The sequence below is a fragment of the Hyperolius riggenbachi genome, chromosome 3, assembly GCF_040937935.1.
Source record: "Hyperolius riggenbachi isolate aHypRig1 chromosome 3, aHypRig1.pri, whole genome shotgun sequence".
Lineage (NCBI taxonomy): Eukaryota > Metazoa > Chordata > Amphibia > Anura > Hyperoliidae > Hyperolius > Hyperolius riggenbachi.
In genome coordinates, this window is record NC_090648.1 from 440,603,199 (window position 1) to 440,628,974 (window position 25,776).

The window sequence follows — 25,776 nt, forward strand, 5'->3', positions numbered from 1 at the left end:
TTTGTTTAGTTTAAAACCAGCAACCCAAAGAAACTAAATTCACAAAACAATACTGGATAAACCGACTTGATTTTAATATATTTATAACTGTCTGCCTAAAATAAGAAAATGGAGGATAATGCAGTTAATACAATAGTTAAGATGCTATAATTAAAAATGCATAATTATTCTAACCATCAATTCATATACAATCAATTGATTAATCAATAATTAGTCTCATTTTTATTTTAAAATACACAATGGGCTTGATTCACAAAAGAGTGCTAACTGTTAGCACGGCCGTTTTTCTCGTGAATGTTTGCGTTCGCGCGCAATTAAATGTTTTTGCACGAAATCGTTATCGTTTTCGTACCCAAACGCGAATTTTCACGCAAAACCGGTAACGATTTAGTGCGAAAATTCGCGTTTGCGCGCGAAAACGATAATGATTTTGCGAGGAAACTTTTAATTGCGCGCGAACGCGAAGATTCGCGTGAAAAGCGGCCGTGCTAACAGTTACCACTCATTTGTGAATCAAGCCCCATGTCTTTGAGTGATATATGTATTCAGCGCATGACTCAAAGATCTTTTCAGAATTTCAGATACAAAATACTTTGTATGATTCATTTTTCAAGTGCGGTAGCTAATAAAGTTTTAAGTCAAAAATGAAAATGAGTGGCTGTATCATATGTCCTTATGCATTGCTTTTGCCTGACTACTGTTTAGTTTAGTTAGTTAACTTGAAGTTTAGTTAGATAACTGATGCTTTAATTTACATCCTATGTGTAATATTCTAGACCTTTTGTTGGAATGTGGTCTCAACAAACTGTCATTAGGAGTACAGTATTATCTTTTGTTGAGGAGTTGTGATATTTAGACATGCACCCTTAAAGAGACACTGTAGGGACATATAGTAGAATTCAGTAAATGATTCAGGATACCCACTTTTATGGTCATTCTCTTGGTTTCAGCATCAGAGACACTTCCTATATCTATATATTGTTGTATATTGAATGTAGCCCTGCCCTCCCAGAGATGTTTAGCCTAGGCTGAATACTTGTGCAGGTCCCTCCTTCCCCTAGAGAATTCTGGAAGACCAGGTAGATTTTGTACTGGCTTTAGAACTCACAGTAACTCACATTCTCCAGAGATCACCTGAGAGGACTAAAGATGTTGCCACCTATGAACCTATGATACATTACCAACTGTGAATCAGGGTGAGTAAAGATTCACTAAGATCATGCTGGAGATAATAAGGCAAGGGTAAACTTGCCACTGCACACAGAAAGTTATCTTATCTCTTCATTCCTTAAGTTACCCCCTCTGTAGTTAAGTTACTTCCTCTGTAGATAAGTTTCCTCCTCTGTAGTTATTTTCACACGCAGTTAATTAACAGCCTGTCTTTAATTCTGGAGTTATTTTAAGGATTGAAGAGTTAACTTAAAGACAGAAGAGTTAGCTTTTGTTTTGCCTGAGGTAAAATGTTTCCTGAATACTACATGCCTTATCACCATGGTGATAACACTAGAAACGTTATTAAAGACAGGAGATAAGCTTAGTGAATTAAGGCCAATGTCTGAAATGTAATTAAGCTTAAGTTAGCTTTATGTAACTCCTACACTGTGATTTAAAGGACACCTGAAGTGAGAGGGCTGCTATATTTATTTCCTTTTAAACAATACTAGTTGCCTGGCATCCTACTGATCTTTCATTCACCAGTAGTGTCTGAATCATACACCTGAAACTAGCATGCAGCTAATCCAGTCAGACTTCCATCAAATATCTGCATGATTGTTCAGGGCCAGTGGTTTAAAGTATGAAGCTCATATAGTGATAGTGTCCACTATGGTTTGCTGTGGTCCACCTGGAACCCAGGGCAGATGCGTTATCCCCATAGGCTATATGGGGAGCGCATCTGCACTTCCAGGATTATCATGGACTGCACAGAAGTGTGGCCTGCTTACCACAATGTATTCCACAGACAAGTGTGAAAGGTTCACATGAGGATCATTTGAAATGAGGAGAAAACTCAAGCCGTCAGTCACATGCCCTGGAGATTGGATATGGCTACGTGCTGTTCTTTATTTAAAGCACACCTGAAAAAAATAGATTTTCACTTGCCTAGGGCTTCTTCCAGCCCCATAGTATTTGAGGTCTTTAATTGTTCTCCAGGTCCCTTCCAGTGTGCCATTGTCACTCCAATTACCGTATTTTCCGGACTATAAGACGCACTTTTTTCCCCCCAGAAGTGGGGGGAAAAAGTCAATGCGTCTTATAGTCCGAAGGTGTCCCCCACCAATATATACTGCAGCCAAATATCACTGCCGCCTGCTGCCCTGCATGTTAACGGAACGCACAACATGAGGACACAAGGTAAAAACATCCCCCACTGCTCTATGTGCAGCCGATAGTCTTGAGGGCGGGACCACAGCTCCTTCACTGGGCCAATCACTGCCCTTATTCAGTACCAGTGACCTATCAGATGTCAGTGATCTAATACGTCACTGCTACTGAGTCAGTGCAGTGATTGGTCCAAAGAAGGAGCCGTCTTCCTGCCCTCTAGACCATCCGTAAACAATCAGAGCAGTGGGAGCGCTTTAATCTGCTGTGCTGCGGTCCGGTGTTATTTATCCCTACCTTTGTTTATTCCTTGTGTGCTGACTGTGGTCATCATCCTCACTTAAAGCTTTAGACCCAGGCAAACGGCATGTGAGTAATCTGATTCCTGCACAGCTGAACATCGTGTCTCTCTCTCTCTGCAGTTCAGCGCTGCGATCCTGAACTTTCTCTGTGTCTCTCAGCCTTTTACTTCCTGCCTGTCATGTGAGCTCACAGGCAGGAAGATAGATGAGGCTGAGAGACACAGAGAAAGTTCAGGATCGCAGCGCTGAACTGCAGAGAGAGAGACACGATGTTCAGCTGTGCAGGAATCAGATTACTCACATGCCATTTGCCTGGGTCTCAAGCTTTAAGTGAAGATGATGACCACAGTCAGCACACAAGGAAGACTGGGGCTGAGAGACACGGGGAAAGAGTAGGATTGCAGCGCTGGGCAGCAGACAGCAGAGAGAGACGATGTCCAGCTGTGCAGGAGTCAGATTACTCACTTGCCGTTTGCCTGGCTCTGAAGGTTTTAGTGAGGATGACCACAGCACACATGGAATAAACATTGTTAGGAGAAATAACACAGGACCACAGCACCCACTGAATAAAGCATGGTAGGAAGAAATAACTGCACTAGACATAAAATTGCACTGTAGGCAGAAAACAGTAGTATAACTCATGTGTACCATATAAAGAGCACCTCATTTCAATGTGCTGTAACAAGTCTTTGCATTAAAAATCTCACATGCAAATATACCTTTTCATGTCCTGCACAGGCACTACAACACAGATTGCACACACTTCCAAGCCATCTCCTTATATATACACCTATTATGAGGTGCTGAACATCTACACTGTGTTCTGGTGGTTGGATGTGTTGCCTGGTTTAGTGACAGCTTATGTAATGCTGCAGCATTCCACTTACAGGGCCCTAACCATTTCTTGACAGACTCTCCCACCCATTTTGCTGCAATAATTGTCAATCCTTGTTATCCTCCTGATTGCAGCAGCTTCCACAATGTCCAGGCAGCATATATAGTATGTATACATAGCCATTGCTGTAACTGGGAGAAGCTTTATAAGACTCCCCTGGACCATGGATGCACCTGGTTTAGTATATATTCTTTTTTCCCTGTTTTTTGTCCTCTAAACCTAGGTGCGTCTTATGGTCCGGAGCGTCTTATAGTCCGAAAAATACGGTAAAGTGTGCAGCCCTGCTGGGTCATGAACTATAGCACTTGTGCTGTCCAAGCTGTATGCCTCCTCTATCGCATGCATGTAGCCAGCACTGTTCTGAACACACATGGTTTGTAAAGACTTGTAACCGAGCATGCATGTATTGAGGAGGTGTACAGTCTGGACAGCATATGCGCCATATTGTGTAAACCACAACAAATTTCAGAGGGTCTGCACACTCTTAAGTACCAAGTCCTGTTTATTCAAACACGTGACACAACCATTCCAAGAACCAATGAGTCGTTTCGGGGCCCGAGGGGTCCCCTTTGTCAAGGCAACAGTACAGAATGGTAATATTGTGTAAACCGTCCAGGCCATAAACTTAAATTTGGGCAACAGCAGCACAACATAGAGGACCCGGAAGAAACTGAGGGACCTCAAAGACTGTGAGGGGGTGGAAGAAGTCCTAGGTAAAAATCTACTTTTTTTCAGAAAAAGATTACCCAATCTATAATAAAGTTCTAGAACATGACATTAACACTATAGTTAAAAGTGCCTGTGCTGTGAAGGATATTGGCACCAAGCTACGGTTATAACTAATGGGCAAGCTTGTCGGTGTAGAGGTAATGGTCACATCTTTGGAGCAGATGGTTGAAAGATCGTTGAGAGTTAAAAACTTGTTCAAAACAAGTAATTTAGCATAAAATGGTGCACCCAGAGAAAATTAAAGTTATGATTTCTATGTTCTGGTATCTACAAAATCATTACTTTCTAAAAATGTATCCAGGACTATAGTTCTCAGAATGTGCCAACTATTAAAGCAGTTGGCTGATGGTGTAATGGTTAAGGGCTCTGCCTCTGACACAGGAGACCAGGGTTCGAATCTCGGCTCTGCCTGTTCAGTAAGCCAGCACTAATTCAGTAGGAGACCTTTGGCAAGTCTCCCTTACACTGCTACTGCCAATAGAGCGCGCCCTAGTGGCTGCTTCTCTGCTCTGGCGCTTTGAGTCCGCAAGGAGAAAAGCGCAATATAAATGTTATTTGTCTTGTCTTGTCTAAAGTAGAACCACAGTCAACCAGCTAATTATATAGTGAGGATGGATAGATAGATAGATAGATAGATAGATAGATAGATAGATAGATAGATAGATAGATTTCCTGATTTAATGTCAAATAATCCAACAGGTAATATAGGAAGCTAAAAGCTTTAAATATTAAGTTGTTATGTCACCCAGGCCAGCTATGTAGTAGAGAGATAGGGCCATGCCCCCCCCCCCCCCACACACACACAAAATGATCACATTAAAGTCACTCACCATTTAAAAAAAATCAATTGCACATAATGTTTATTTAAATAACTAGTATTCTTTCATTTGATTTTAATTATTATGATATATAATTATGTAAAGTCTCCTACCTGTTGATTCTGGCTATTGGTCTCTACTGAATCCCCAGTGTCAATGAGATTGTCTGTGGGGACATTCTGGACTGGCTTCAGATAGGCAATTTCATTTTGCTTTGAGTCAAGAGTCACACACACATCATATGAGAATGGGAAGGGTAAACTTGTGTCACTGAACTCAGAAGGACATCCCAAGGTGAACTGAGGATACACATTTCTTCCAAAAGTTCCCAAAGATGTTGGCGTACTTGTCTTTCTGCATTTATAAATCACTGTTGCCAGAACTGTTATTACAAAGAAGAGCGAAATCAATGCTATGCAAATTATTAAATAAAATGTTACATTAGAAGATGTCTCCATTGTCTTTGGTTGTCGTTTTATCTCTGGAACAACTTGTTGAAAGTTTTCTGCAACAACCAAATTCAGAGTCACAGTAGATGATAAGGAAGGGATTCCATTGTCCTTTACTAGGACAACAATCTTCTGTCTTAAAGACTCCATGTTGGGAAGTTCTCTGCCAATTCTGATTTCGCCACTGTGTTGTCCAATAATGAATAGAGATGGATCAGGAACTTGCTGCAAGTGATAGGAGAGCCAGGCATTGTGTCCAGAATCAGCATCCACGGCAATCACTTTGGTTACTAAATAACTTTTCTCAGCTGAGTGAGGGATAAATTCAAATAATGCTGATTCCTCAGTATCTGACGATGGGTAGAGAATCTTAGGAGCATTGTCATTCTTGTCAATGATACATATCTTCACTTTGACGTTACAACTTAGAGACGGAGATCCACTATCTTTGGCCATCACCTGAAACTGAAATTCCCTTAGTTGCTCATAGTCAAATGATCTCTGAGCATACATTATGCCAGTTATAGAGTTAATTGAAACATAAGATGACACTGGAATGCCATCTATGTTATTGCTAAGTATGGTATAACTAATTTTAGCATTTTCATTGATATCATGATCCAATGCATGGATACTATGTATAGAGGTACCTTGAGGGTTATTTTCATATACATAGGCCACATAGCTTAGCTTGTCAAAAACAGGAGAATTATCATTCACATCTGAGATAGTCAGTTGTATGGTTTTGTTGGTAGATATCTGAGGAAATCCATTATCTGTGGCTGTAATTGTTATATTGTACAGACTTATTATTTCTCTGTCTATATTAGTGGCTGTTGCCAGTTTGTAAAAATTAGTGGATGAAGCAATAAGTTGAAAAGGCAAAGTGTCAGAAATGTCACAGGTCACTACACCATTCTCTCCACTGTCTAAATCATGAACATTAATTAAGGCTAATACTGTACCAGGGGGAGAATCCTCTGGAATCATATTTGAGAGAGATGTAATAGTTATTTCAGGAGCATTGTCATTTATATCAATAACTTGTATTAAGACCTTGCAATGAACAGCCAGTTCTCCACCATCTTTTGCTTCCACAGTGAGTTCATATCTGTCAGTATCTTCATAATCTATAGCTCCTTTTATGGTTATAGTTCCATTTGTAGGATCTATACTAAAAAGATCATATAAAGTTAGAGGAATGTCACGGAAAGAATATGTTATTTCTGCATTGGAACCTTCATCATCATCCACTGCATTCAGGTGAACTACCAAAGATCCAACCGGAGTATTTTCATTTAAATTCACTTTGTAAGTGTCTTTGTTAAATTTGGGGAAGTTGTCATTCACATCACGAACTCTAATGTTTATAAGAGCAGTGCCAGTTTTCGGAGGCTGCCCTCCATCTACAGCTGTTAACAAAAGTTCATACGTATTCTGCTTTTCTCTGTCCAGAGCCCTCTTTAAAACAAGTTCAGGAAATTTAATTCCATCTACAGTAATTTTTTCCTCCAATGTAAAAAAATCATTAATTCCAATCTTATAATCCTGTACAGAATTGGTTCCTATGTCTGGATCCTGCGCATGTCCCAAGGAGAGATGCACTCCAGGCAATGCAGACTCACTTATCACTATATCAAAAACTATCTTGGAAAAACTGGGTGGATTATCATTTACATCCTGTATGTCGACTTTAATTGTATATAAATGTAAAGGATTTTCAATAACAGCTTCAAAGTTGATGAAACAGTTATCTTTTATTCCGCAAAGCAGTTCTCTATCTATTCTTTCTGTAGCATACAAATCTCCATTATCTAAGTTCACACTGAAGTACTGCATTTTGCCTCTTGAAAAAATATGGAAATTTCTGAGCGATAATTCATTTACCTTCAATCCCAAATCTTTTGCAATGTTCCCCACTGCAGTTCCTTGCTTTAACTCCTCCGGAACAGTATAATGAAGCTGTGCAGAAATATCTTCAGATATTAGGAAAATAAGGAAGAACACTGCCAGCCAGTTCATGTCCCTTCTGCTTCTTTCCATTTTCATTTTCATATTGATTGCAGATTCTTTTGATGCATTCAATGTAAAGATTAAATGGTAAATATCAAAATATTTCTTCTTTTACAATGAGCTACAGGAGACTGAGTAAAATCCAGGTTTGTATCTCTCCTTGCAGGTTCTTACTGTGACACTCTAACAGAAATCAGGCTTTTTATATACTGAAGTTTAATTTGCAGTCAAACAGCACCACACAGAGTCCAGTTAAGGTTTTGCGGAAATTCTTTCTGAAGCATATTTCTTTCTTTGCTTTGTAGGTAAACTAGTTGTTTTAGGAGAAATGTATTTGTTTTTTGCTTTAATTAAAAGACCTTTGAATGTCAAACATTTGTTTAGTTTAAAAACAGTAACCTAAAGAATCTAAATTCATTTTACAATACTGGATATATTGAATTGTTTTTAATATATTTATAACTGTCTGCATAAAATCAGAAAATTGAGAATAATAAATGCAATAGTTAAAATGCATTAATTAAAAATACACAATTATTGTAATCATATCAAATAATATCAAATCAAATAATGTACAATTAATAGATGAATCAATAATTAGACTCATTTTTATTTAAAAATACACCATGTCTTTGGGTGGTATATGTATTCAGCACATGACTCAAAGACCTTTTCAGTATTAAGTTGTGAGTACAAAATACTCTATACTTTTGTATAATTAATTTTTCAAGTTGCTAATAAAGTTTTAGGGCTCTTTCACAGTGCAACGTTAAAGTCGTACGTTACAAAATACTTTAACGCAGAGTAACGCACAGCAATGCAAAGTCTGTGCGACATTCACAGTGCACACGATGCGTTAGTGTGTAACATGTAGTGTTATTAAAAAGTGCTGCATGGTGTGCGTTTAGCAATGAATCTGCTGCGTTACTTGTGTTGCACATGCTCAGTAATGTTTTTTTTCTTTTTTAAAATGTTCCACATGCACCGTTTTTGTTCCATAGTAAATACATTTCTAACGTGCAAATTTAATGTCGCACTGTGAAAGTGTAAATGCGTTACCTTAGCATTGTGCGACCTTAACGTTGCATCAAACGCAATGTCCTACTGTGTAAGTAGCCTGAAGTCAAAAATGAAAAATTAGTGGCTGAATCATATGTCCATATGCATTGCTTTTGCTTGACTACTGTTTGGTTTAGTTAGTTAACTGATGTTTTAATGTATGTCTTATGTGTCAAATAATCTTTGGCTTCTTGTTATTCAGACCTTAGAGACATATTCTAGACCTTTTTTGGGGATGTGGTCTTGACACACTGGCATTAGGAGTACAGTATTATCTTCTGTTGAGGAGTTGTGATATTTACACATGCACTCTTCAAGAGACACTGTAGTGACATATAGTAGAATGCAGTAAATTATTCTGGATACCCACTGTTATGGTCATTCTCCTGGTTTCAGCATCGGAAACACTTCCTATATCTGTATATTGTTGTATACTGAATGTAGCCCTACCCTCCCAGAAATGTTTAGCCTAGGCTGATTTACTATGCAGACCCCCCCCCCCCCCTCCTCGAGCATTCTAGGAGATCAGGTACATTTTGTACTGGCTTTAGAACTCACAGTAAACAAATATTCTGCAGAGATCACCCGAGAGGACAAAAGATATTGCCACTTATAAAGCTTTGATACACTACCAAATGTAAATCAGGGAGAGGAAAGATTCACCAAGGGGAAAACACTGACTAAATGTTTTATAGATGAATACTAGAATAATAAAAAACTATTTTATTTATTATGTTATTCTCACTACCATTCCTCGTTAAAGTGAACCTCCAGGCTAAAAATCGACTCAGCAGCACTGAAAAGGACTGGTGTTTCTTTAACAGTTTCACAGCATCAGAACTTTGTTTCTCTTGTACAAGCCTCATTTTTAGTTGCACAGAAGAAAACTGCCCGGGCATTTTTCCCCTGATGCTGAGCAAAGCATGATGGGATTTCTGCTGTTGTTGCTCTCGTTCTGCTGTTTTGGTGCAAATTTTGTTTCTTACATTTTGAATTTGACATTTGAAGCCTAGCGTGTGCAGCTGGGAGGGGTAATCAGGACACAGGACAGTTGGAACTGTGTCTCCTGCTCCTTATCACCTCCTTTCAACCAAAAAGATGGCTGCCCAATGACAAAGATGGCAGCCCCCATAAATCACAAACATTTGCCTGTTCTTTTAAAACAGGGTGAGTAAGAGATTATATTACCTATCTATTCTAATTAACATAACTAATGTAACTTAATGACAGTATGTTTGTTTAGGCTGAAGTTCCCCTTTAGAGTCTGGAGGTAATAATAAACAAATTGGTAACAAAAGAGCTCAATAGACAACCAGCATGAGCGTAAAAACATATTGGGTGAACCTGCTAAAATGTGTCAAACATACGGGTGTCAGGCTAGTAATTACTGTAGGTACATCTCTAATATTTTTGTCTGCATAAGTCCTGATCACACAGCTCATTGTTAAAAACACAAAAGATGCCCCAGCAGTGTTGAGTGAAAGCAGTAGCTATGCGAGACAAAGTTCAAATATAATAACTGAGTGCTGCAAGCTAGTGAAAGTTATAAGTTACAATGCATAGCTTGCCCCCCGCCACCACTGTGCACATGTATTCCCCCACCCCCTGCGGCTCAAACATGCAGTCCACTCTGTAATCACAGCTCAGGAGGCCAACAACACATCCATCTTGCAGCACACCTGCTGCACCTGCTTTCTGGACTATAAGATTTCTCAGCTGAAGTGATTTTATTGAAAAATATACCAGCATCACTGACAACCCGATTGAGGAGATGACAGATACCTGGGGTGACCTAGAGGAGTATAAAGCGATACATGATCAATCTAATTGTGGTCACATCAATTGGGTGAGTTCTCTCCCTCATGGGATGAGGGACGGAATGTTGCTGTTATTTTACTACATAGTGGCTTGTAATTATGGACCGGACACACAAAATAAACCTGAAAAATTACACCTATATTTCCAAATATTATATTGTCACTATGCATTTTGATAGGGGCATCATTTAAATGATGTAATAACTGGGACAAATGGGCAAATAGAATATGTGGGTTTTAATTATGGTAGCATGTTTTGGGATATGTAATGGAGAAACCGCGCCACTTTAAGATATCAGCTGCTCCAGTGGACTAGGTGTTCCTCCAACACCTTAAATACCAAGTGATCAAATATATAAAAGTGTCCACAGCGCTAGAAAATATATAAACCAATTTTATTGTTTTACAATAAAAATCAATGGTACCTGAAAGACCTTAAACTAAATTAGCACCTGTCCCTTTAAATCACATGCATTCGCAAACACAGCACTCACTCAGACTCACTGCAGTGAGAACATCTAAATTTATAAAAAAAGGGATCCCGGAAAAAAGTCAAAAAGGTCCACTGATGATCCAAAAATTGTCCACTGAAGAATGTATTAGAATAAAAATCTTGATATATTAAGCATGCATAAAAGTTGTCCTCAGCGTGCATATATTATATGGAGCAAATCCACAGCATATTGAAGCAATGGGTTAATGCAATAGGTTAGTGCAGGCAGCAACCCTGTGACAAGCAGTATTGTTAAGCAACAGTGAAAATAAAGTCCACTGAATCTTGCACAGTAGATAAGATCATGTCAGTAGTCCATCCAATTGATTATACATGTACTGACACTTCATACACCCGTGGGTCTTACTCTCCTGTCGGCCGGGTGGTTCTCGGAATTCCACGCTGCCTCAATCCTCCACTCCTGCTGGCCAGTGCACGGAGCGTGGAGAGGCTAAACAGCGCGTTGATGTCGGGGCAGGAAGCCGGAAACAAGTCCCTCATTCTCCGTTGTGGGGGACTGGGTTAACAGCGCTGCACCGTGGTGAGGATGTTTCCTGAGTGGGCACTAACGTTTCTATGGTGAAGGGGAGGAGCTATAGGGAGAGAGGAGCGCTCATAAGTGGCTGGAGACGGCTGGTGGGCAGCTCTGAAGAAGAGGGGCGTACTCCTTGAAACGTTAGCGCCCACACGCTATACGCAGGAGTGACGTCACTCAGGAAACATCCTCACCACGGTGCAGCGCTGTTAACCCAGTCCCCCACAACGGAGAACGAGGGACTTGTTTTCGGCTTCCTGCCCCGACATCGACGCGCTGTTTAGCCTCTCCACGCTCCGTGCACTGGCCAGCAGGAGTGGAGGATTGAGGCAGCGCGGAATTCTGAGAACCACCCGGCCGACAGGAGGGTAAGACCCACGGGTGTATGAAGTGTCAGTACATGTATAATCAATTGGATGGACTGCTGACATGATCTTATCTACTGTGCAAGATTCAGTGGACTTTATTTTCACTGTTGCTTAACAATACTGCTTGTCACAGGGTTGCTGCCTGCACTAACCTATTGCATTAACCCATTGCTTCAATATGCTGTGGATCTACTCCATATAATATATGCACGCTGAGGACAACTTTTATGCATGCTTAATATATCAAGATTTTTATTCTAATACATTCTTCAGTGGACAATTTTTGGATCATCAGTGGACCTTTTTGACTTTTTTCCGGGATCCCTTTTTTATAAATTTAGATGTTCTCACTGCAGTGAGTCTGAGTGAGTGCTGTGTTTGCGAATGCATGTGATTTAAAGGGACGGGTGCTAATTTAGTTTAAGGTCTTTCAGGTACCATTGATTTTTATTGTAAAACAATAAAATTGGTTTATATATTTTCTAGCGCTGTGGACACTTTTATATATTTGATCACATGGTAGCATGTTTTATTTTAAAACTATAATGGGTGAAGCTGAGAAATAATGATTTTTTCCATTTTTCTGTATTATTCCCATTAAAATGCTTTTACAATAAAATAATTCTTAGCACAATGTACTACCCAAAGAAAGCCTAATTGATAGTGAAAAAACAAGGTATAGATCATTTTGTTGTGATAGGTAGTAAAAAAGTTATTGGTGAATAAAAGGGAAGAGCGCTGACAGGTGAAAATAAAAGGGAAGAGCACTGACAGGTGAAAATAATGGTGTATTAGGGTAAAAACCCCTTGGGGTTGAAATAGTTAAACTGACTTCCCACTGGGCACAGTTACGATGTGACATACTGTATGACTATAATTTATATTCAGTATCTTCTTAAAAAAATTGACATTTTAAGAATCATGCCTGACATAAGCACAAGGAAATATTACCAAAACTTAATGTTACATTTTTATTCTAAATGGCATTTAATTCTTAAAAATAATACCTTGCTTGCTTAAATAAAATTAAAAATCAATATAAATGTTATAATGTTTCTAATTTAGGATTTAACCGTTTAGTCTTATTATTACACAAATTAGGCATACATAGTGAATAATAATTCATAGAAAACGGATGCACATAAAAAAATTATGTTATCATGTTAAAGTGTAACTCATCCTGTGTAGCAAATATGACAGAAACAAAGACAGAGAAATAAGATTTTAAAACCATATTTCATTATTTTACCATTTCCCACTCTCTACAGGGTTATGATGTATACTGTTACCTTGTAGAAACTTTTAACATTGTGCCAAGGCAAATGCATACAACTGTTTACATTTAACTGTAATTTAGGCCTAAAGTAAACTGTGAAAATTTTGATTTGCTGTGACAACATGAAGACCTTTTCCAAACATAAAAGTCATAATAAGTCATAATAAGTGCTGCGTCATTTATCGGTGCTATATAAATACAAAAAAAAAAAATGAAACCTGTGTACAAAGTATGTATTGTACAGCGTGTTCCTTAATGCAGATACTTAAAAGAAAACAACATATAACAATTCCTTTTTAAGTTTTTATACTTAACATGTTTCATAGTCTAGATTTTTTTAACCCTTAAAGAGGAACTCCGGCCTAAACAAACACACTGTCATTAAGTTACATTAGTTATGTTAATTAAAATAGATAGGTAATATGATCTCTTACCCACCCTGTTTTAAGAGAACAGGAAAATGATTGATTTCATGATGGCAGCCATCTTTTTGGTTGAAAGGAGGTGACCGGGAGCATGAGACACAGTTCCAACTGTCCTGTGTCCTGAGCATCTCTCCCAGTTGCTAGGCAACGTGAACAACAACATAGGAAATCCCATCATGCTCTGCACAGCATCAGGAAAAAAAAGCCCGGGCTTTTTTTCTTTGATGGGTGGAGCTTAGCTACAAATGCAGCTAAAAATCATGCTCTGTTAAGAAAAACAAAGTTCTGATGCTGTGAAACTGTTAAAGAAATACCAAGCCTTTTCAGTTCTGCTGAGTAGATTTTTAGTCCGGAGGTTCACTTTAAGACCTTTTTGGTCCTCTAAAGGACTGATCCAAAGGGTTCTGATGGGGTTCTTGTTTGCCTGATTTCATTGCATTGTGCCCATTGAATTGGTGCAAAGGACAGAATGTGATGTCATCATGGGGCATGCCTAAACTTCCAGTATAATGCAGGCAAAGGTGTGTGTGCCTAGCTTGACTTTGATTGTATATCAATGAGCTCAGCTGTGCTTTAAAGAGGAGCTGTCAGCCATACTATCTAAAAAAATAAACATATACAGTATATAAGTAGATAAATACTTGCTCTATTTATGTAACATTTGTATTGCACTGTCCACGTTTTGATTTTAGTGATTTTTCTAGTAAAAAAGAAACAGTCCTTCTTAGCATTTTCCATTTTTACTGTGTCTATCTTGAAGGCAATCCTGATGTCATTTCCTCCCTTACTCTGTCTGTATATGCATTACCTGCCCTCCTTCCAGTCTTCAGACACTCCCACACAGCTCTGTAGTAAGAAGTGCATTATCATAAATCATCATTGTGTGACACTGCAGAGCTGGTTTATTTGTATTGAACGAATTTCAGAAACTGCTGCAGGGGTGAGTCATTTTCTCAGCTTCTCCGCATGAGAAATATTTACCAATCAGAGAGGAACAGAGGTGTGGAAGGGGAAAATGGGAGGAAAGATGCTTTAGCCAATCAGACTGTATTAGTTATGTCTCAGAGAAAAAGGGGAGGAGAGTAAAGAAGTAAGAAAAAAGCATGCCCTGCAACTTCCTTTGTTCGGCAGATGTTCCAAATAAGAGCCAAGGGACCTGGGGAATGATGCTCTATGGAGAAGAAAAGTAAGAGTGTTTTTTAACTTTTGGATTGCCTGGTTAGCATCCTTATCACTTGTTTGTCAGATAAAAATAAAGAATTGATTTTTTATTTTATGCCTGATAGTTACTCTCTAACAATGCCTTAAACAGACAGAAATGTAATGAACCTTAAGCTAGCTTATATAACTTCTACACAGTGAGTTAAAGGACACCTGAGGTGAGAGGGATATTGAGGCTGCCATATTTATTTCTTTTTAAACCACAGGTGTCAAACTCCAGGCTTGGAGGGTCAGATCCATGCCAGTGTTTAGGAGGGACTGAGAAAGAGAGGAATGTGTTCTACCTGATGGACCACACCTTTCCTGATTCAGGCCCATCAATTAATTTGAGCTGTGGAAAAAATGTGTGAGGACCTCAGCCCTCCAAGGACTGGTTTGACATCCCTGTTTTAAACAATACCAGTTGCCTGGCATTTTGCTGATCTTTCATGCATCAGTAGCATCTGAATCGCACACTTGAAACAAGCATGTAGCTAATGCAGTCAGACTTCAGTCAAACATCTTCATGCTTGCTCAGGGTCAATCGTTAAAAGTATTAAAGGCAAATAATAAGCAGTGCTGCCAGGCTATGTGCATTGCTTAAAAGGCAACAAATATGGGAGCCTCCATATACCTCTTATTTCACTTGCCCTTTAATAATGCATAATTGCAATCAAGTGCAGGTACATTAAACAGTTTTTATGTTGTATATCAAAGCATACATATTTTGCATTGCTTGATAAAGTAAAATAAAAAAACGGTGGCATATGAATAAATATAGTAAACATTGTACTGATTTACATAAACCACTTGAACAACACATTAAGACATTTCCATGAAATTTAAACTTCTGGAAATGAATTTGAGAAAAAAATGGACACCTGCACTTATAACTACTTCATTAACCATAGTATACACCATTATTACTTTTAAGACTCCACGCTTTGAAAAAAATTCACATTGAAATACAATTAATAAAGCTGACACACTTTGAAGAAACAGCATTTAGATGAAAATTTAAGTTAAAAAAGGGAAGTTTTACAAAAACAGATTCTGAGTTACAATTAGTGATGAGCACAAATGTCATACAATCGTAAAGAGGTGTAGAGGTAATGGCCAGTTGGCCACGTCTTTGAAGCAGATAGCTGAGAGTTCAAAATGTGTTCACAACAGGTAGTTTAGCTGACATTGCTTAATATTTGCTACTCTTCCTATCAGGTACATGCCATCTGGGTTCCAAGTAGCCTACGTTTGCTACAGTGCCCCTATAGATGCGTATTAGGTGAATGAATGAATGAATGAATGAATGAATGAATGAATGAATGAATGAATGAATGAATGAATGAATGAATGAATGAATGAATGAATGATGGAATGAATGGTGAGGTGCAACTAAATGCTAATTTGATTTTGGGTAGATTTTTAAAGAACACCTTTCCAGCATCTCCTCTTAATAATCATAAAGGAGTCAGATCTAACCTAGGAAGAGCCATTAAAACTCCAATGTCACCTCAGGAACACTTTCACACATAAAATGGTGAATCCAGATGAAATTAAAGTTATGGTTTCTATGTTCTGGTATCTACAAAGTCATCACTCTCTAAAAATGCATTCATGAACTATAGCTCTCATAATGTCCTAACTATTAAAGTAGAACCACAGGCAACAAGCTAATGATACAGTGAAACAGATAGAAAGACAGACAGACAGACAGACAGACAGACAGATAATAGTCTAGATAAACAGTCTAGAACGATAGATAGGCCATGCCTGGCCTTTGAAACTAGCCATGCATTACGGAGTTAGAGCCATGTCCCCCCACAAAATGATCATGTTAAACAAGCCATTTTTTAAAACAGGAACTTTTGAGCAAATGCATAAATGACTAAAGGTGCCAAAATGTGAAGTTTTTTAAGTGAATCACATGTCATGTTAATTTTAAATATATTATTTAAAGTACTAGTATTATGTCATTTAATTTTGATTATAAGGATATGCAATTATGTCTCCTACCTGATGATTCTGCCCATTGGTCTCTACTGAATCCCCCGTGTCAATGAGATTGTCTGTGGGGACATTCTGGATTGGCTTCAGATAGGCAATTTCATTTTGCTTTGAGTCAAGAGTCACACACACATCATATGAGAATGGGAAGGGTAAACTTGTGTCACTGAACTCAGAAGGACACCCCAAGGTGAACTGAGGATAGACATTTCTTCCAAAAGTTCCCAAAGATGTTGGGGTGCTTGTCTTTCTGCATTTATAAATCACTGTTGCCAGGACTGTTATTACAAAGAAGAGCGAAATCAATGCTATGCAAATTATTAAATAAAATGTTACATTAGAAGAGGTCTCTGATGTCTTTGGTTGGTGTTTTATCTCTGGAACAACTTGTTGGAAGTTTTCTGCAACAACCAAATTCAGAGTCACAGTAGATGATAGGGAAGGGACTCCATTGTCCTTTACAAGGACCACAATCTTTTGTCTTAAAGACTCCATGTTGGGAAGTTCTCTACCAATTCTGATTTCGCCACTGTGTTGTCCAATAATGAATAGAGATGGATCAGGAACTTGCTGCAAGTGATAGGAGAGCCAGGCATTGTGTCCAGAGTCAGCATCCACTGCAATCACTTTGGTTACTAAATAGCTTTTCTCAGCCGAGTGAGGGATAAATTCAAATAATGTTGATTCCTCAGTGTCTGACGATGGGTAGAGAATCTTAGGAGCATTGTCATTCTTGTCAATGATACATATCTTCACTGTAACATTACTACTCAAAGACGGAGATCCACTGTCTTTGGCCATCACCTGAAACTGAAATTCCCTTAGTTGTTCATAGTCAAATGATCTCTGAGCATAAATGATCCCAGTTATAGAGTTAATTGAAACATAAGATGACACTGGAATGCCATCTATAATATTGCTAAGAATTGCATAACTTACTTTAGCATTTTCATTGATATCATGATCCGATGCATGGATACTATGTATAGAGGTACCTTGAGGGTTATTTTCATATACATAGGCCACATAGCTTAGCTTGTCAAAAACAGGAGAATTATCATTCACATCTGAGATAGCCAGTTGTATGGTTTTGTTGGTAGATATCTGAGGAAATCCATTATCTGTGGCTGTAATTGTTATATTGTACAGACTTATTATTTCTCTGTCTATATTAGTGGCTGTTGCCAGTTTGTAAAAATTAGTGGATGAAGCAATTAATTGAAATAGCAAAGTGTCAGAAATGTCACAGTTCACTACACCATTCTCTCCACTGTCTAAATCATGAACATTGATTAAGGCTATTACTGTACCAGAGGGAGAATCCTCTGGAATTGTATTTGAGAGAGAAGTAATAGTTATTTCAGGAGCATTGTCATTTATATCCATAACTTGTATTAAGACCTTACAACGAGTAGCCAGTTCTCCACCATCTTTTGCTTCCACAATTAGCTCATATCTGTCAGTATCTTCATAGTCTATACCTCCTTTTATTGTTATACTCCCATTTGTAGGATCTATACTAAACAGATCATAAATAGCCTGAGGAATGTCACGGAAGGAATATGTTATTTCCGCATATGATCCTTCATCATCATCCACTGCATTCAGCTGCAAAACCAAAGATCCAATAGGAGTATTTTCATTTAAATTTATCTTGTAAGTGTCTTTGTTAAATTTGGGGAAGTTGTCATTTACATCATGAACTCTAATGTTTACAAGAGCAGTGCCAGTTTTCGGAGGTTTCCCTCCATCTACAACTGTTAACAAAAGTTCATACGTATTTTGCTTTTCTCTGTCCAGAGGCTTCTCCAGAACAAGTTCAGGAAATTTAGTTCCATCCACGGTAATTTTTTCCTCCAATGTAAAAAAATCATTCATTCCAATCTTGTAAAACTGCACTGAATTAGTTCCTATGTCTGGATCCTGCGCATGTCCCAAAGAAAGATGCACTCCAGGCAATGCAGACTCACTTATCACCAGTTCAAAAACATTCTCGGAAAAACTGGGCGGATTATCATTTACATCCTGTATGTCAACTTTAATTGTATATAAATGTAAAGGATTTTCAATCACAGCTTCAAAGTTTATGAAACAAATCTCCTTTATCCCGCATAGCAGTTCTCTATCTATTCTTTCTGCAACATACAAATCTCCATTATCTAAGTTAACACTGAAGTACTGCATTTTGCCTCTTGAAAAAATATGGAAATTTCTGAGCGATAATTCATTTACCTTCAACCCCAAATCTTTTGCAATGTTCCCAACTGCAGTTCCTTGCTTTACCTCCTCCGGAACAGTATAATGAAGCTGTGCAGAAATGTCTTCAGATGTAAAGAAAATAAGGAAGAACACTACCAGCCAGTTCATGTCCCTTCTGCTTCTTTCCATTTTCATATTGTGTTTCAGAATGTAGATTCTTTAAATGCATTCAATTTAAAGATGAAATTGCAAAGTTCCTGAATATTCTTTTAGTCTTAATGAGCTACAGGAGACTGAGTAAAATCCAGTGCTGCATCTCTCCTTGCAGGTTTTCACTGTCACACGGTAACAGAAATCAGGCTTTTTATTTCTTGAACTCTAATTTGCAGTCAAACAGCACCACACTGAGTCCAGTTAAGGTTTTGCAGAAATACTTTCTCAAGTATTTTTCTTTCACTGCTTTTTAATTATGCTGCTGGTTATTTAGGAGGCGTGTATTTATTTTTAATTTAAAACAATATCTTTAAATATGAAACTTGTGTTGCTTTCATTTATATCTTACATGTAAAAAAAAAAATCTTTGTCTTCTTATTATTCCAACCTCAGAGATCAATCCCAAACCTTTTATGTAGAGGTCATTAGGAGTACAGCATTATCTGCTGTTAGAAAATAGTGATATTTAGACATGCACCCTTAAAGAGGCACTGCAGTGACATAAACCAGAATTCAGCAAATTATTTTGGATACCCATTTCGGTGGTAATTTTCCTGAGTTCACCATCAGAAAGACTTCTTATATCTATATATTGCTGTGTATTGAATGTACCCATGACCGCTGAGTGATGTTTATCCTAGGCTGATTAGCTATGTAGATCCCCCATCCCCAAGCATTTTGGGAGACCAGGTTTATTTTGTAAACAGAAATGGACTGTTATAAACACTTTTCCTCCCAAACAGGAGGTATAATGCATGGCATAATGCACCACAGTAAGCCTCAAGTTGTTCCGTTCATGGCAGCTTTCCCCTTTAACAGTTTGCACGCCTTGGCAAATGCCAGCAGCCGTGCACAGGAGATAGAAAAAGTTCAAACACCATTCTCATAAACAGTTCCTTTTTAAAAACAAGTACCAAAAGTAACCAATCACCTCAATCAGGGAAGCCTCACTGGATCCTAAGACTCAGTGAGTCTTATCATTCATCTGATATTCTTATGCTGGATACACACGGTGCGTTCGCGCACTCGATTTTCCCGTCGATTCGTTTATTTCCAACATGTCCGATTTGGATTTCGATGGATCGTTAGGTCGATACGCATGCAAAGTATGCCGAATCGACCTAACGATCCATCGAAATCCAAATCGGACATGTTGGAAATAAACGAATCGACGGGAATCGACGGGAAAATCGAGTGCACGAACGCACCGTGTGTATCCAGCATTATGGTGACCTCCCTCCGTACTGGCTAGGTTCCTCCTTCCTGTGTGTCAAGGTATAGTCCTCCTCCAGCCTGTGGGCTTAGGATGTTCGTTCCAGACAGACAACCTGAATAAGCAAGGGTGACTGATACAGTGTAACTCCATTTTATTTAAAAGTGGTAGAAGCAATGAAAAATTTTCCACAGGTGGGCAGTGAACTTAGGTAGTACACAGCTGACGGGGAGCTGCCTCCCGGGTGCAGTAGAACATCAGGGAGCTGCTATGCTATACTCCCCAGCTTGCATGTCCCTCTCTGCAGGGGACTGACACTCAGGCCACTGACACTCCGGCCACTGGAAAAGGGGGCACTCAGGGGACACAGATGTCAGGCACGCAGGGACACAGATTTAATGCGCTTGTGGGTTTACTTAGGGGGTATTTGTCTATCTCATTACACTTTAGTATAAGCTGAGACTGTGACTTATACTCAAGAATATATAGTATATCTCCGACAGTTAATAATTCTATTGCTTACCTAAGATTCTTTAACTATGAATACCTAAATATCTGGAAAACCAGCTTGCAAGTCCTGGTTATTTTAGAGAGAAAGAGGTAACTCACTTATAAAATTGAGTGCATACATTTCTAAGTAAGTTTAGGCACACTGTCACCTGAAAAAAATGAGTGAGGTCCCGTTTTTTGTAGATTGTTTACAATACTGAGAGCTTATATCAGCCATTCCCCACAACACAGGCTGAGATACCTCATTGTCAGTCACTGAACAGAAGGATTTCTTATATATTTTCTGTAACACTTTAACCACTTCAGCACCACAGGGTTTTTTGCTTAAAAACCAGAGCAATTTTCACATTTTAGCGCTCCTCCCATTCATTCACCAATAACTTTATTGCTACTCATCAGATGTAAATGATCTATATCTTGTTTTTTTTGCCACAAATTATGCTTTGTGAGGGTGATATTTGCTTTTAGTAATTATGTTATTATCTGTGCATTTTAAAGGGAAAAATGAGGAAAAAAAAAGAAAAAATACACTATTTCTCCATTTCCATCCACTATAGTTTTCAAATAAACAATGTTACCATAGGTAAAACCCACACATTGTATTTGCAAATTTGTCCTGGTTATCTCAACATTTAAATAATGTTCCTAGTACAATGTATGGCGAAAATATATTAGTTTCTGGTTTGTGTTTTTTGTTTTCTCATTGTACTCTATCAGTAATTAAAAGCCCTTTTCTTCATGATTAACAGTAATACACTCTCATGGCATACATATTTTAAAAGCTAAGTCCCTAGGGTAACTATGTATTCTCTTTTCAATGCTGTCACTTTTGTTGTTTTTACAAGTATTTATTTGGGGGTATAGAGTACATGAAAATAACAGTTTTATTGCTTTTCATTCAGTTTTCCGGTAAAAAAAATCACATGACTTATCCCTCAGTTGTCAAACACCACAAAATCTATTCTCTCACTTGTCACGGTTAAAATGATACCCTATATACATAATCAGATAGCTTATTGGGCATACAGCACACTGTTTACCACAAGTACGCCTATCTACTCCCCTGAGCCCCAGGTAAAGTTCTGTGGGGAGTAGATAAGCGTAGCAAGGGTTTCAAAGTGGTTAAAGGCCACATTGAACAAGTCCTAACATTTAAAATTCCTGAAGGGGTTCACAGTGTAGTATCCTTCCTAAAGCCTTGGGTTAATATTGCACAAGAAGGGAATATGGCCCATGAAATAGCACCACTCGTTAGGTATGAAAAAGTATAAAGTTTATTAATACATCATAACACTATATATCTAAATAAAAGAACTTAAAATTAAAAACATTTCTGACACCTCATGCAATGAATAAGCCAACATACATATAGTAATACTAATATTGCATCATGTAACCAACCATAGAAAATATCTATAGGATAAACTATCACCTGAGAGCCTCCACAGGGATTGAACCCAAGTTCAGTAGCTGCTCATAGACTAAAGTGCAACGGTAAATCCATAAAAACATTAGGATTAAGCATCCATTATTGCCAGTGAATAAACCATTAAGATAGGAAAAATGTGCAAATGCAAACAAAACATTAAGCAAAAAATGCTAAACAATTCAACTGCTAAGGGATGCTAAAGAATGGGAAAGGCAGTGATAAGATGCTGGGGCCACATGGTGAGAAACAAGAGAGCAGTATATGTCACCTGAGGGAAGGAGGCAGCCACGAGGTTAGCGACAGGAGAGGGAGCCCCCGGCATACTACTCTAAAGCCTTGGGCTAGTTGTATTAAAAAAAACAGTTCATTTACTTGTATGTGTTTTTAATGTGGAAGTAGATTGAAGTGTTCTAAAGAAATGCATATAGGCGCAGAGCGTGCATTTAGAATATATACAGATACAGATATACAGATACAGTCTCATGGTGTGGATACAAACATACCAGCCTCTTTGCTACATTGCTGCTTTTTAATATATATTTTTTTATAATAAGGTGCACCAAAGTGAGCTCATTTTTCAACATGTTATGCTCATTTGCCCACTGTGTGCTAGGAAAAAGTGTATGTTTATTAATTTGACAAACCATATAGAGAAAGCATTAGAATTTACAATAGTTGTCGACTTTAATGTCTTTAAAATGGTTGTTCTATCAATGTGTCTGACTGTCTTTACATTCTTAATATAAATCTACGAAATTTGAGTTTTGTAGGTAACAATGATTTCTAGAAACACTGTACTTCCTGTTACATGCACTCATGTAAAGCATACCATCAAATATATACCCACAGGAAAGTGTGAATACAGAGATATCCACAGTAACTCCATCATAAAAAAAATGGCCTTACATAACTTTCGCTATCTGAGGCAGCAGATGAAGTTGAAACTGCAACCCATTATGCAATCAGAGCCAAAACATTTCTATTGTTCTCTATTGCAGATGACTACATTTCCAACTTCTTTCATCATGGGAGAGATACAGAACTGTCAAGACAAAAAGTTCCAGACACAAAGATTTTTTTTCCCAAGCCATAGCCCTATTTGATGATGAGCTACACAAAAATCTCTTTAATTTTAGTCATTATGATTAGACATAAACTAGAATTGAAATGGAAGGTATGTGTGAAAGCCAGTGTAAACTGACTTCTATGGTACTAGAACAAATCTATTCAGATAAATTCAATAATTGTGATAGGGATGCAGAAATACAATAATGGAATTGACAGGCATAAATGATTCAAATTCCATGACAGGCATAAATGCAACCCAGTAGTGTCCGCGTGTGTACGTGTGTGTGTACATGCGTGCGTGCATGTGTGTGTGTTTTCTAAAACATCAGACTACAAGATTTTGGGAAGTTAAAAAACTCTTGATATTAACCTAAGCCGCAATAGGTCCATGGGTAAATGCAGATAGTGTTCTCTGCATTTTAAGAATGCCAAAAGTCTTATCTGAGGCTACAGAAGTCTCCCGCAAGTCCATTGTTACAATAAGTAAACAAGTCTATAGACAACTCAGCAGGTGTCACCTTCAGTTATCTAAAGAGGCAACAATAGAGGACTTGAATTACAATACCTGGCATTTAAACAGAATATAAAATAAACATGATTCATAACAGAAACATTAAATTTTACAATACATATCAGAGTAATATTATAGGTTTTGCAACACTACATGTCTTCTGAACACTTTTTATAAATAAAACTGTAAAAATCACTAAACAAAGCATTTCTATTGTTCTCTATTGCACTGATGACTACATTTCCCAACTTCTTTCATCATGGGAGAGATACAGAACTGTCAAGACAAAAAGTTCCAGACACAAAGATTTTTTTTCCCCACGCCATAGCCCTATTTGATGATGAGCTACACAAAAATCTCTTTAATTTTAGTCATTATGATTAGACATAAACTAGAATTGAAATGTTAGGTATGTATGAAAGCCAGTGCAAACTGACTTCTATGGTACTAGAACAAATCTATTCAGATAAATTCAGGCATAAATGCAACCCAGAAGTGTCCGCGTGTGTACGTGCGTGAGTGCGTGCGTGCATGCGTGCGTGTGTTTTTTACAAACCATCAGACTATAAAATTTTGGGAAGTTAAAAAACTCTTGATAATAACCTAAGCCGCACTAGGTCCATGGGTAAATGCAGATAGTGTTCTCTGCATTGTAAGAATGCCATAGGTCTTATCTGAGGCTACAGAAGTCTCCTGCAAGTCCATTGTTACAATAAGTAAACAAGTCTATAGACAACTCAGCAGGTGTCACCTCCAGTTATCTGAAGAAGCAACAATAGAGGGCCTGAATTACAATATCTGGCATTTAAACAGAGCATAAAATAAACATGATTCATAACAGAAACATTACATTTTACAATACATATCAGAGTAATATTATAGACACTACATGTCTTCTGACCACTTTTTATAAATAAAACTGTAAAAATCACTAAACACAGACCTACTAGAATGAACAAATCTGGAGTACACAGCAGGAAGGCTTATTCAGACACTGAATGCAACTTTTTTTTATCACACATTTCATATAATGCCAAACATCAATAAACTGTGGTTACCATCACCAATGTCCCTTTATATTCTTAAGCACATTATTTGTCCTGGTGGCAAACAACACTTTCTTCAATGTTAAGATAACACTGGGGAAGTTTACATTCGATTTGGGCAGCTCACCCTGCTGCCGCACAAATTTGGGGTGGTGTTAAATACTGTTTCCCCTCTGAATCATAACAACTTAGTGGGAGCAGTAATTCAGGGTCCAGCAATTGCCTGGGGGATGTATACACATCCACATAAATCCACATAAACTGATGTTAAAATATAAGGAAAGGTATTTTGAGCCTTAAAATTTGACAACAATAGATTCAAAATGTTTAGTGTACTACTAGAACCTACACATCCAGACATCTTAAATTATCATTAGGCAAAAAAGGTATATTTTAAGAAAAGTAATATGGAGCTTGCTGTCTTCTAAACATGACCTGTACCTCACAATATTGTCTAACGAATGTGAAGTTTTTCATTTTTAACATTGACTTGCTGCCAGTTTGTCTCAAAACAATTTATTTTTTGAGTTTACCCAAGAAAATAGAACAATTTCGTCCTTATCTGGCAACAATATGAAGAATAGCAATTATTTGTGTTGATACTGGACAACAAATTACTAGTGATGGTTATGTCTAAGGGAAATCATGGAGAAGCATGTGATGTGTTTGATCAGCTAATAGCTATGCAAAGCTCTGATTTGCTGTGATCACTTCCTGCTTTAGCACATGATCATGACTAGCATTGCTAGATCATGGGACTTACAGTACATATTTATCACCTGACCAAACTGATCACATGCTTCTACGTGAGTTCTGCTAGACATGACCATTGCTATAAATTACCTGTGTGATAATGTGGATTCAATGTTTAGCAGGAAAGCAGGT

General features: G+C 38.0%; 1 protein-coding gene across 14 annotated transcripts in view; it reads right to left on the reverse strand.

The window, feature by feature from the left end:
- Positions 1–25,776, reverse strand: part of LOC137564200 (protocadherin gamma-C5-like) — a 669,033-nt gene that overhangs the window by 481,292 nt on the left and 161,965 nt on the right. The window contains exon 1 of one of the 14 annotated variants that reach the window (XM_068277757.1): positions 16,712–19,176. The exons of 12 other annotated variants lie outside the window; for them this stretch is intronic. In XM_068277757.1, the coding sequence (XP_068133858.1) occupies positions 16,712–19,096 (2,385 nt within the window). In that variant the 5' untranslated portion in view covers positions 19,097–19,176. Of the gene's footprint in view, positions 1–5,176; positions 7,627–16,711; positions 19,177–25,776 lie in introns of those variants that run through there. One more of the 14 variants, XM_068277753.1, reaches the window with a different exon arrangement.